The sequence below is a fragment of the Columba livia genome, chromosome 1 (assembly GCF_036013475.1).
Source record: "Columba livia isolate bColLiv1 breed racing homer chromosome 1, bColLiv1.pat.W.v2, whole genome shotgun sequence".
NCBI classification, from domain to species: domain Eukaryota; kingdom Metazoa; phylum Chordata; class Aves; order Columbiformes; family Columbidae; genus Columba; species Columba livia.
In genome coordinates this window covers 113,782,558-113,796,466 of record NC_088602.1, presented here as the reverse complement: position 1 = coordinate 113,796,466, position 13,909 = coordinate 113,782,558, and the positions used below count along the sequence as shown (strand labels likewise).

The following is a 13,909-nucleotide window of genomic DNA, read 5'->3' as shown; positions in this document are numbered from 1 at the left end:
GTCATCACAGAATTGTATGGTGGAAACACTTCCTGTTTTTCAGTGTTGCCAGACGAGTCTCAGATGATAAAATTATGTTTCTATATTTTGAATCTTTCTTCAAAATTCTAGTATTGACATCTACCACCATACAACATAAAAATTTCCTTAGAATAAATATGATTGAGACATAATGATAGATTATGATGTCACAGAAGTCTATCGGAGTTTTTTTAGAACAACAAGAAGTAATTAGCTACCCCTGTGATTTATTTCCCTATCTCTGCTAAATTTCTGGTCAATATCAACTGAGCTATTATTCCTTCAGTTGTCTTCTTGATGACCCTAGAGTCAAGAAGATCATCTGACAGGCAGAGGTTCCAATATTGAACCTTTTCCAACATGTGCTGTACACTATCCTGGCTCTGAGTAATGTAAATCCATGGAAATTTTGCAACTGAGTTTCTTTTTAATCACACTTTTTAACAGCGATGGGAGCCAAACATTGGTGAAAAAATATAAGGAAACTACAAGAACAAAACTGAAGTGAAAGTAAACAGTGTGACTCAAAAAAATTAAAAGTATAAAAGTATATCAGGCAGAATAAAGGAAATTCATAGTAATGCATAGTAATTGAGGCATGTTATGAAGCTGTAGAAAACAAAAAAAAAAAAAAAAAAAAAAACACACACACACACACACACACACACACACAAAAAAAAAACCCAATCTGACTGAAAAAAACATTTTCATGTAACTTTTTAGCCAAATGAGCCACCACTTCACTTATTTGCCAGAAATAAAACTGGAGGTGTGCAGAGGGGACACCAGGCATTCATTTACTGCATGGTTCACCTGCATCTTTTTATAATGGTAAATGAGCTGTTAAATAAACTTTCCAGGCATAGTAAGTTCATCAGATAATCCCTATGACAAATGTTCTCACTGAAAAATTCCATCATTTAGTTCACGCAAACTGACACATTCAGAATTAATAAAGACAACATTTCCTTTTTAAAGATCAACAGATGTGAAATAATGGCTTATTCCTGTTATTTAACAGGACTCTTTGTTAAATTACAATGGATGCTCCTGTTTCCTCACACATATAATTCAACCTAACTTTTGGCCATAAAAGTTACAAAGCACATTTCAGTTTAAAAATTCTGGAAATTTAACTTAATTTTCAAAATAATGACAATTCCTTATTTCTTCTCACTCATTATTTTAATGAGTTTGCAAGCCAGTTCCCTTTATTTTTTTCTGGTTTTGGACAAGCACTGTTCTTATGCTTATTTCCTTATCTATGAAGTTGCCAACAACTCCACTTTAAACTATACAAAGCTATTTATATTGCAGGAGATAAATTTAAGAGATTATTTTAGTTATATGATTTGCACAGTTCTATAACATAACTTTTCATTTACTTCTATCACATAATAAGCTGATATGAAATCTAGGTACAATAAATATAAACTGAATAATGATATATAAATCCAAAATCTTTATTAAGTATTCATCTTCACTGATATAAAAGGTTAGGGGGGGTTTTATGTTATATGACAATGTATTGTGGCAATAAAACATTTATAACCTGAAGTGCAACATGATCATATTACTGTAGGTGAATTATTCAGGTTATCTCCCAGAAGTCCTATGCATCATGTATTATGTATACACAACATATGGGATAGAATTTAAGTGTTTCAGAGAATATGTCTTCACAAATGGTCAGATATAAGCAAAAACAATTCTAACGATAAAACACGTTTGTCTTCATTCTCCATCTATAAAAGATTCTGAGAGTCACTAAAAAAAAATTATAAGTTAAATGACATAGCTCTTCTGGACAAAGTGTGTTACATGATTAAAAATATTTTGAAGTTACATTCACCATTTTTTTCAAGGTGTAAAAGCAAATGACCCAATTTACATTCTTCCTTTTCAGATGTTTCTGTCCCCATAAAAATACAAGATAATGTGTAATTTTCCATGTATAAAGTAGTGATTGACCAGAACAGAGCTTTTATATGTCTCAGAAGCCCAGGATATTTTTTTTTTGTTAAGGTAACTTCAAACATCCATGTTTTTCCCCGTAACATAAGCAAGCAAAAAAAAAAACAGTAAGGAAGAACTATGTGCATAAAGAAATCAATAGATCATTTCTTCTGACTTCTATAGCACCAGCGTTTCACCCTGTACTTTTTATAATTGCACAGTTCATTGAAAACATAACTTTATCTGTAGCATTTCTTCTGCTTTCGCTAGAAACAGTCCAGTCAGCAGACAGAACGCTCACCCATATTTAAAAGAAAACCCAGTACCATTTCTCCTTTGCTATGGCACATTGTAAACATTGTATTGAAAATCATTGGGGAATTACAGTTAAGGAAAGAAAGAACGTCCTCTTAAAAGGAATACATGTGTGAAATAATAGAGCAACAGCAGAAACATTTTCCCGAGTGTCCCCTTTCTTCTTAGTCTCTCATTTGCAATTCTCGCAAATGCCATCCACAAAAATGCCTTTGAACAGGAGAAAGAGTGGTGGGGGAAGCAGAAGACAGAAAGGAAAGAGATCTGCAGTTGGCAGACATGAATAGGCAAGACATTTGAGAGAGTCACATTTTCTAGAAGAGCTTTTATAAAATCAGTAAACTAAGCTGGAGAAAATAATAAAATAGATAGAAGGATGCAAGATGTAAAAGACAAAAAAAAAATACAATTTTCCATTTAATAATCTGAAAGAAAAAATCCTGCCTGATTGTAGAGTCATAACAGTAAAATATTTATTGGATTTGTGGTGCATCACCTGAAATATGAAGCCACTTATTGAGCATTTTATACTAGCTGAGGATCCATTCCATATTAAGTATTTCAGTACCTTTATATAACTTATTCATCTATTTCTACATATTACTGTGACATTCATCGCTATTAAAACTGGCAGAACTATCATTTTGTAAGCCAAAAACCACAAGAATATTAATATTTTCTTTCATTTGAAAGGATTGACTTTCACCAGCAAAACAAACAAGTGAGAAGGAATAGTAGCAAGGCAAGATATAATGATCTCTGCTATTAACAAAAAAAACCCACAAACGAACAAACCCCACCGTCAAAATACAACCAAACCCGAAAAGAACCCAGACCTCTCCAAAACCACCTCTCTCAAAAAAAACCCACAAACAAACAAAAAACAACCAAAAAAACCCAAAGAAACCACAAAAAACTGTTAAATATAAAAGCATAACACATATAACTCCATAACACACGCCTGACAGTTTTTTCCATTTTTTTAAAGCCTTCACTATTGCATTATTAAATGGCAAAGCCAGCCACGCTTATACAAGGTGCTCTGATATGCTTATGTCTATGGAAACATTAAATGCGTTATACAACTTGTGCTGAAATACTTCAAGGTCTAATAACTGCTACTGGATTATAAAGCTTATATATAATACCTAAGGTGTTTGTTAATCTGACTATGAAGCTAAACTGTCATTTGTCTGACCATGAAGCTAACAGTCATTTTACTGTTAGTCTTCAATTATCTGTGATCCCTTTGATTGACTGCCCCCATGTATAATTCAGACACATGAACATTAAATTACTGGAATGGAAACTACTGCCAGTTTTTCAAATGTAAAGTTCTGAAATTCAATATACATGAATTCATCTGAGTGTTAAATCAAATTCTTTGGTTTGCAGAAAGAGTGATGCTAGTTGCAGCTTTTCCTTTGCAGTTTATACTACAACTCAAATAAAATAGGAGTCATTACACATATACTAGAATTTGGCAGAGACAGCTGTCCTCAAATCCGAAAAAATTCTGGTCTCAGCAGCCTGACAAGTAAATCACTTCTCGCTGCTAGAAATGATGGCTTCATTAGGTCAAAGCTGAGGCTGCTGTTCCAGCACATGGAGTAAGTACTGCATTTGTCTGGATTGTATCTGGCTTGAGGATACCCAAAGGACTTAAAATTCTTGTCTTTCTGGCTACTCAGCCATCACAAGCAAAACTCTGTCTCCAGTCCCCAAAAGGGAGGATTCCTTGCTGCAAGTAAAGGAAAAAAAGAAAACCCTCACATCACCAGCATTTCAAAATAAACATCTTCCCACGTTCACATTTGTAAACATAGTGATAGACAATTTATATTTTACAAAATTCTTTCAATCAACAAGATCTGGAAGCACTTTGCAACCTTAACGAAATGGTATGGGCAAGCTGTACACAAGAATAACACCACACACTGCTGAAATGCATCCACTTCGGCTTTAAATGTGGCAACTGTCATGAAAACAGTAAATGATTTGTAATATATGTCAGAGAAGAAAATAATGACATTGGAACTGGAATTCTCATTCTAAGCTGTAAAAGTGATAGCAAGTTTGACTCTTAACTTAAACCCCTTTTTATATAGGTTTTTTAAAAATTTATTTAACATGGATCTCCCATTGCTATCTTTTAAACATTACACCTTCCAACTGTAAAAATCTGCTGAAGTTGCTCTACAGACAAGTTTCCAACCATTAAGCAGTTCCAAGACATAAGCGGGAGGACTGGCTTTGCCCAATGGAAATGGCACACATAAACCAGCTGTGCAACAGTATAAAAAAATAATTGGTCCCAGAGGAGCAACAGAAAGAATTTTATTGCCGGGAGTGGGTGTCTGTTCTGGTTTTACTAACACTCAGTAATGTATGCATGAAATCACATCCAGAGTGGTACTTATGTGCTGTGGAAACAATGTTGTCTGCTTCCTTTTGCTTGACAACTTATCCTGTGTATGTTAGCGACTGCCTTCATGTTGAAGATAAAAACCTTTAGCAAAGGTAGAGGGATCAGATGGTTTGGGCTCATTGTGTTGATCTTACAACCTCTTTTTGCCTTGGAAAACAGCACAGTACCTAACTACAAACTACAGGCCTGTTAAGATAATATATTAGATGGAAATGCCTAATGCTGATCCCTCTAGTTAACTCCAGTCTCTGTTACTAAGAGTTCATTCACATCATAAATCATAAAAAGCTAGAAAAAACAGCCTGAAAACTCTTACCCAAATGCAAAAAATTAGAAATTGTATTACTAATGCCAAGCTGCTTCTGACAAGCTGGGTTAGGCTATCTGGTGCTTGCTAATGAGAGAAAAGCACAGGTAGCTTTTCATTCAAGGAGACTCGTTTGTGGAGTGTAGGTACAATTCTCTCCTGCTACCAGAGAAAATGAAGAAGCTTGGAAAGATTAAATAAAAATATAAAGAGAAATATACTTGTACCTTTGAGGATCAAAAATGTTCTGCCAGGTATTCTGTTAGCTTTATTTATTACTGTTATTGCAAATTGTTGCGACTCAGTTGAAAATGAAAAGAAAAACTCACATGAATTAAACACCCTGAAAAGTGTAGTGGAAACCACTGTCAAAATAACAAAGTTTTAATCCATTTTAGCTGACAGTATCTATCTGAAAATCCATGTACAGAGTCCAACTTCTAGGAGTGTGAGGAAAGAACTCACACTCGTAGGTACAGTATTCACTTCATCTTCTAACCACTCTGCTCCACATAGGCATAGTCTAACCTGTTTTCTTGTAATTTTGGAATGGCATTTTGGCAAAATGAAGAATCACTTCATGCCCTGTGAAGAGCCATGCCAGACAAGCACAAGCAAACACTTCATTTCCTTTACAAAAAAATAAATAAAAAAAAAACCTCTCTGCTTAAGCTCTGAATATTTAATAAATTATCTCAGCTGTGTCACTTTGATTATTATTTACAGATCAATGCCATAAATGAACACATGAGGCAGCGTAAAACAGCTGATGAGCCTTTTTCTCAAACATTTACAGTAGAAGAGCATCAGAAGCTGCAGTACAGAAAACCTCAAAACACAACTAGATAAAAAATGGTAAGCTAGAATGCTTGACAAAATACTCTTGTTCCTGTTTTTGTCTTTTTTTCACGATTGGGAAATTAAACTTTGATTAAATTTTGATAATAAGGAGCTTTATTTAGTGATACAAAAGTTAATGGAAATTACATAACTTAGAAGACTCAACATTACTTTGGATAAAATGAAACCTTACTTTGTTGTGTCTACTTAGAGATCACATTTTTTGCATTTGCAAAAAACACAGAATAGTATGAAACAGTATTGTGGTAACCAGACAAAATGCCTCTCTCCAAGTAATTACAGCACCAATGTTTTTCAAATATTCTTTTTAACAGCTTAAAATATTTAATGACAGAGACTTTGTGGTGCCGTAGTCCTCCCTAGATTCAGATTATATATCGTGCTTGCCCTCCTTTAAAGAAAAAATAAACCCAAATAATTTGCTATTCATTATAAATTGGTAAAAGTTCAGCATCCTGTATGAGAAGCTGTCTTAAGAACTGCTGTCATGTATCGTGATCAAAGGGCTTATTTTTGAAGAAAACTTCTGTTAAGTCTAATCAAGATAATAATCTTCTCTTGGTCTTGGCACAACAGGATGAATTGAAACAGTACAAGAAATGATGTGAATTTCTGTCCACACTTCACAAAAACGTAGCACAGTCAGCAAACTTCCAAAGGTGATGTGCCAAAGTTCGCTTTCCTTTTCCAAACTGGAGGTTAAATGTGCCTGTAGGAGCTCAGCAGGGGCCAGTAGATGCTGGCACTCAAAAAAGCTATGCACATCTGAGCAGCAGTTTCTTGCCTCTCTGCCAGGCAGGGGCTGCTGCTTCCCACCAAGCTCCAAACTAGTTAATAAATGTCTATATTACACTATAACTCTAACTGCTATGAGCGCCTATACAGGGACATGGATGCTAAGAGATAGCAACGGAAGCATCTCAGTGTCATTCCCAATAGTCACCACTTAGCAACATCTTCATCTGTGTCACCTACAGCATCTACATGTTTCATATGGTGAACATGGTACCTTCATAATAACCCCTGACAATACCTAAGACTCTACAGTAGTCAAATGAGCTGCCAGCATAGAATGATTTTGGCTACGAAGCTGATAGCTAACTGAACTCCTTGCTGTTTGTCTGGCAACTCATCATTCTCTGTCAAGGGCTGGAGTTCAGACTTGAAAACTATTGAGAGTTATAAAAGCCTTTTGAACAACGCTGGCTGCGTACTTCCTGCCATTATCAAGATGCTGTTATTTTCATGTATTAAGTAAGAGCATGCAGAGGTACTACTGGCTTCCATTGTCCTTGTCACAAAGTCCTAAAAGTGCTCCCCACCACCACCAGCCAGCTGTGAGCAGCACCTGCTTCAGGGGTAGCTGCAGAGAGCCCAGAAAAAGAGGACTCTGGTATCTAACATGTTATCATTTCAAAACCACAAAAGCTCCCGAAACAGAAATCACTGCCAGCTGGGAGACTATTCTGAAAAAATATCCCTGTGTGCTTATCTTGCTCTTACACTGTTCTCCAGAAACCCACTGTTGGCTGGTGTCAGATACTGGGCTAAAGAGACCTTCAGAAGGACTTACCATGGATATTCTTATATCCATTACCAATGTAGGTATTTTGAACAATATATACTCCTGTGGCTAGCACACTCAGTAGCAAATGAATTTTTTGGAAAGTAATACAAATCCTGCCTGAAAATGTCACAATCAAGCCAAAACCTCACTGTTGCCATGATATACCTTTATGTAATTGCAATTATAGTGGTTCCAAGCAGAATAGTTGGAAAATGTCAGTAAAACAACTGACAATGATCTGAGTTTAAAAGAACATTGGTGCTAGATTCAGCAACAACGTGCTGTATCTGCTCGAGTGCTGCTCATGACAAAAAGCAAAGAGAAAGCTACTGCTGCTGCTGAGGCCTTGCAGAAAGCTCAACACAGAGCTTGAAGAAACAGTATTTTTGATGTGACTGAAATGGTATGCTACATAAGTATAATACATTCTTAACAAAAATACTTGTTTTTATACTTGAAAACGTTTGTGGTCACAGCAGTAATTGGCTATCTATGCCAGCCAACTTACCAAGTTAAACTAAAAACTTATCAAGTCTAATGTAAGTAATTAAGCATCCATGCCAGCAAAAGCACTTGCATGCCTCTATAACTGCATCTACAGTAAGATTTTTTCTAGGATGGACTATGGCCAAACAGCAAGCTAAAAGCTAGCACAGGAACCTATAGATGGGAACTGCCCATATTGCAAGATAATTGTGTCTGCAGAAAGAGGAGGAAATTAATTCCTCAAAGTATGTGTTATACCTGTGTAAACATTCTGTCACTACTAAAACAAAGACAAGTCTTTCTATTAGAAACTACTTCTATTAGTATAGTGAAGAGTGACAGATCTCATTCTTTGGCACTAAAGCCAACAAGCATAGTCTACCTATGCCCACATTATCTATTGTCTTTAAGACAGGGTAACCACATCCAGATCATCTGTTTGTCAGGAATAATTTCTGGCCTGTGCTAATTCCTATATTATGCCTGAGAGTCACCTGGGAAAATTTTGCTTTGCGTGGGTCAAAGGTACACCAGGGACAATGTCAGCAGTTTCACAGGATGGGAGATCTGTTTCCATCTCTCTCATCCTCCAAATACCATTTATTGGTACAGAAATAATCTTATTTCTTATCTTAAGTTGTTTTATTTCCCAAACTCTTGCAAAAACAGAAATGGCAACACAAATTCCTACAATACTTTGTGGTTTGTCCAGCATGCCTATCTAATGAACAGAAACATGCTACTTAGCATTTATATCCTTTTTACTCTTAAGCCCTTATGATTAGTGCTAGCAAGGGGAAATTTATATTAAGAGAGCACACAGTTCCATCAAAACAATTTTTAGATACAATTATTTAGATGTAATTATTTAGCTACAGGCAACAAAATATTTCAGTACACTGCTAAACATATGGCAGCAACATATTTCTCATAACTAAAAAGACAAATAAGAGAAACCTCTTAGAACAACACATTGAAACTGCAGTTCCTTCATACTTCATGGTCAGGGTCATGTTGTTTGATATCAACTGTCCGGAAAATGTTTAAAAGGAGGTGTATTCATTGAGACCCCTTACTGATAAAACAATAATGACACCTTTAACCTTTAATTCCTTTGCCGACTTCAAACAAATCTCACACCATTTTTAAAGCTGGTGGTGAAACCACCAATACACTCACCTGTTAAAAACCTTATTTCACAAAAGCAGGAAGATCATGTTACGGTCCACGTGTGAGTGAGTGGAAGGTGAGCACCAGATATAACGAACAAAAACTAACCTTTCGAGGATCGGAAGTGCTTGCTGGGTGCTGTGAAGCCTCTTGTCCCGTGCACGTTCACAGCTGCCACACGGAACTGGTACCACCTGCTTGCTCGGATGTCCGGCAGTCGAACCCGCTCATCCGTAGTCTGGGGGGGAAATGTCATGTTTACTTTCTTTGTTCTGACATGGCTACTTGTGCTATCATCTCTCATGCAAGACCAGTCAGTCAGACTGAAGGGCAGAGGCTGCACTTTTTTAATACGCACGGTGTCGTCAGGACGTATGCAACCACCTCACCTGACTCCGAGCATCATTCTACACTACAAACCATTTACAGCTGTGAACAAAATAATATAACCACCCAATTTTACAGTGCATTGCAGGTCTCTTCTGGAAAAAGCAACCTTTAGAAAACCAGTGAAGTGTTAAATTCACAAAATTAGTTTTCCAGTTATCACAACCTTCACCAGTGTACAGCGCCTAGCTGTTCAGGTGCTGACATTTCAGGGAACTCGTTGCCCCAGGTCACAAGACTCATTTTTCCAGTTCTCAATTCACAGAGAATCAGGGGTCCAAAATGGTTTCACGAAATCCAGAGCTGGGAGAAGCTGCCTTTTCTGGTTCACAGGAAACACAAACCCCTCAGGTAATGAATGTAAGCCTTCTTCAGATCTTTGGCACTTATGTCAAAAAGACACTCACAGCCTTAACTCTTCCCTGCAGACTTTTCTTAGGTCATAGGAGGTGACCTTTTCTCCAACAACACCCACTGAGACTGCTTGTGTCATGAGTTCAATATCCACCTTCTGTGAGAAGCGCCTTAACCACTGAAATATGGCATAAACATAGATGCACTCTGAACCCTTTAAGTAGGAGGTGCTTTATGTGCTCTTATTCTGAGCCCTGCTTTCCTCTAGCTTTTTTTCCCCTTTAATCTTTGAAAAGCTACCTTCTGCACTGTTTCTTATTTTTCCGAAGGTACAAACACGAGAACTGAACAGAGTCTTCCTGTAACCACTGAATCACTGCAATTACAGAAGATGTAGCATTTTTGTAGAACTCTTCAGAAACTCATCCACTTGTTGCTGATTTTACTTTTACAATTACTTCTCAATTATCCAGTTTTCAGTTTATTTTAGGATATAATGTTTATTGTGTTTTAATTAAATTCTTTAATCAAAATAACACATGAACCTGAACCAAATGTCTGGTATATGCCTACTATGCAATCAACACTGATTATCATTACTGACCAAACATGCAAGCTCATCAAAACTGTAGACACATCAATTTATTTTCACAAGCTCTGTTTTCTATAACTTTAAAATCCACCTTCCCTGTATAGGATTCAATGCTACTTGCAATGATGTCAAGTACTTCTCAAAAAAAGACACAGCATCATTTTCTGGTTTTCGCTCCCTTTCCAAACCGTGTAGAAAAGTTGCAACTGCTGACTTAACTCAGCCAGAACCTGAGGAAGTTGCTTCAGCTCTCCAGCAATGGTACTTTTAGAGCCCTGACCAATAAAATTTGTAGATGTTACCCAGTACTTAATCTCTTCATTTAGTGACAAGCAAAATTCAGGGAACAGGTATCTCACTTGTGTTTGCATGTGAAGAGAGCCGTTCTCAACTGCACTATACACTGCTCTCAAACTGGCAAGAGTTGCAGACTTTGAGCCCCTCACATGTTGCCGCTACTCAGAGTCCTTCTCCATTCAGATGCCTGTATTTGTCTTTTCAGCTCATGCAGAAGTAAAAGTCCCTATGCTTTCACTGTCTGCTTCATATTATTTTTTTAGCTTTTATGTTACCTGTAGAGCACATTCTCTTGTCCGATGAAGGGGTTCCCCTAGGGAAGAAAGAACCTACCTGAACCAACTTTTACTATTATTTTAATTTCACAGAGCACTCAAATGCGCTATTTTTTTTCCAGCGTCCAGTCCCACCTACTCAAGTACTTGCAGATAAGACATGACAATGAACTAGAGTCATATCAACTATCACTATATTAACAGAAAAATAAATCTCAGATGTATTCAGGCTACTGCTGTAACTGAGATCATGGTCAGGACCAATATCTAATTGCAATTAACTAGTTACAACACTGTGGGTTCTTAAAAACAGATTTGCTGAATTTAGTTACAAGGCAAGCATATTTTGAATAGACTTGACCCTAAATTCCTCAACTAAGGAATCTTGCATCAGCTTATCTATTCTGCTAGGAATGATTAAAAGAAAAGATTTCAGTTGTTTCAGTCTTCTGTGGTAACCATGAAATACTGTAAGATCAAATAATATGCCAATCCATATCATTAAAATTATTTTAATTTATGAACATGCCTCGGGCCTGTTACTTTCATTATTAATTTTGTTGGCAAAGCTTCTGTTAAACTCAATGGCACGCAGGAGGTGTATCTGTAACTCCTGAATTATAGATTTTAAACTACTTTGGCACCTCTAAGCAACCTTTACATAGATATAATAGATTTTGAGAAAGAGCTAAAGACTATTGAGATATCTTATACTACCTTAATGGTAAACTGAATTTTTTGTTTAATTGCTTCAGTTAGTTCTCATTACTTTAGTATCTTTGGAGCTGAGATCATAATATTCATAATATATTTTTTAAGAATCATAAATAAAAGACAAAAGATTGGCCCTCAAATCATTATGGGATCATCATTGCTATTTATTTTGGCTACGCATTACCTATTTACTGTGTCAAAGCCAACTTTCAATCCTAATGGACATTTCATTTGGAATAAAATAACAAATGGGTCTTCAGACAAAAATCACTGGTCAACCTGTCCACCTTCAGCATCATCCAAAGCTCAATGAAGACACAGGAAAGTTCCCATTTACTACATTAGGATACAGCTTTATGTAAGAGCAGCACACAATCACAACAACATGATCTAGAGAACACAGAGAATAGCTTGACACTCCTCACGAGTGCATTTCAGGTCAGAGGGACAACAGGTCACTTCCAGTTGCCAGAAAGAAGAAAATGGTTGGGCTTTCAGGTGAAAATTTGTCTGAGATTTGCCCAAAGCTGCCCCATTTAGCAAACACTAACAGTTCTATTCCTCTCCCAGCAGCCCTTCACTGTTTAAACCCTGAACCCCCTCCTGAAAGTGTTTCCTTCATTCCCTTTCAAAGGGGAATTATTTGCTATACTCTTCAAAATTCCTACAGAAATCTCCTCCTGCTGCTCATACAACTGACTAATGATTAAACAACCTACCCAGAGTACTTTAATCCCATCCTTTGCCTGAAAGGCTGGGAGAAAATATAGCCTAGCATCTTCAATGTTGTGTGCTATTTTGAATTAGGACATGTTCTACATTCACGGGCAAAACTGTTCCTCAGAGAACGGAAGACTGAAAGCTAAAACTTCTTGTAAGGGGAAGGTGGGATTAGTTAGGATGGGGAGGAAGAAGCAAGAACTTATGATCCAGCAGCATAGCAGTTAGGCCATTCAGACAGGATTCTTGTGTTACTACTCCAAGGAGTTCGGCACCTTCTCCTCCCCTTATGAGGAAGCCAATTCCAAGGTAAAGCACTAAGGTCTGTCACAATCAAGCTAGTAGTAAATACTGCTCCTTATTTGTTTTAATAAAGGAATAAACTAGTAAGTAATCTTCACAACTGTCTGCCCATATGTATATGTACATATAAATTAGGGTGTGTGTGTATACATGTGCACACACTTACATATTTGACATCCATTCACACATAACAGATGTATTCTGTCTGAAAATAACTGACCTGGCATATTTGAATTAATTTCATTAATTAGCTTCATACAATTAAATATCTAAGTTTCCAATGTAAACAGTAATACTATTATTTTTAGAAAGCATATAGCAACAAACAGAATTATAAATTTGTTCACGAGATACACAGTATTCTCATTGGATGGTGCAGCAGGTCCTGCTCTGCTAGTTAAACCTTAAAAAAACAGTAGTATAAGAAACTTGGCATAATCACTTAGGACACTGTACATCATAGCTAACTAGGCTAACTAGTAGCTTAGTTCCTATAGTTTTTATATTAACCAATAGAAATTAGTCAAATGGTTACTTAAGTTTTCCCAAAAACATGCAGTAGAAAACTAAAGTTAACAAAATTCCTTCTTCCTGAAGTGAAAAATAACTAAAATATTTTACAAGATGTTTGCTTTCTTTATATACTTGGAGATTTAAATATATAATGTATTAATAGAGTGAGCCTTCCTTAAAAAAAAAAACATCAAGAAAGACTGATAAAACAATAGAATACAAAGGAAAAATATGTTTTCAAAATAATTTTTTCAATACCAAGTAAAAATTTATCTGAGACATGAAAAATTACTTGCAAATTGACTCATGTAAAGGCAATAGAAAACAGCAAGTTTTATTGAAAATAAACATTTTAAAATAAAGTTATTGAAAATTATAACCCAATTTCTTCTTGGACAGATAATAAAAACAGAATTTCAGATGAGGACCTCTGATAAAACATAAAATTTCTTATAAGAAGATGCAAACAAAAACTTTGCATAATTACATTACATATGGGCATAGGTGTAAAGAAATTCAGATTCTTACCCACAGCCTTTTTGAACTTCAAGTGCTTTTTACATGCTTTCTAGCTTAAGTTGCAGAGTAATGGAAGAGCCAGCATCATCTCCCCTGGACTGAGATTCCTCAGGAGTTCTCAGCT

At 36.2% G+C, this 13,909-nt stretch overlaps 1 protein-coding gene across 4 annotated transcripts in view; it reads right to left on the bottom strand.

Moving 5' to 3' along the window:
* The window catches only part of ANOS1 (anosmin 1), a 143,284-nt gene that overhangs the window by 42,452 nt on the left and 86,923 nt on the right, over positions 1 to 13,909 (bottom strand). For all 4 annotated transcript variants that reach the window (XM_065073718.1, XM_065073727.1, XM_065073742.1 and 1 more), the window contains one exon: positions 9,220 to 9,349. In XM_065073718.1, the coding sequence (XP_064929790.1) occupies positions 9,220 to 9,349 (130 nt within the window). The remainder of the gene's footprint in view (positions 1 to 9,219; positions 9,350 to 13,909) is intronic.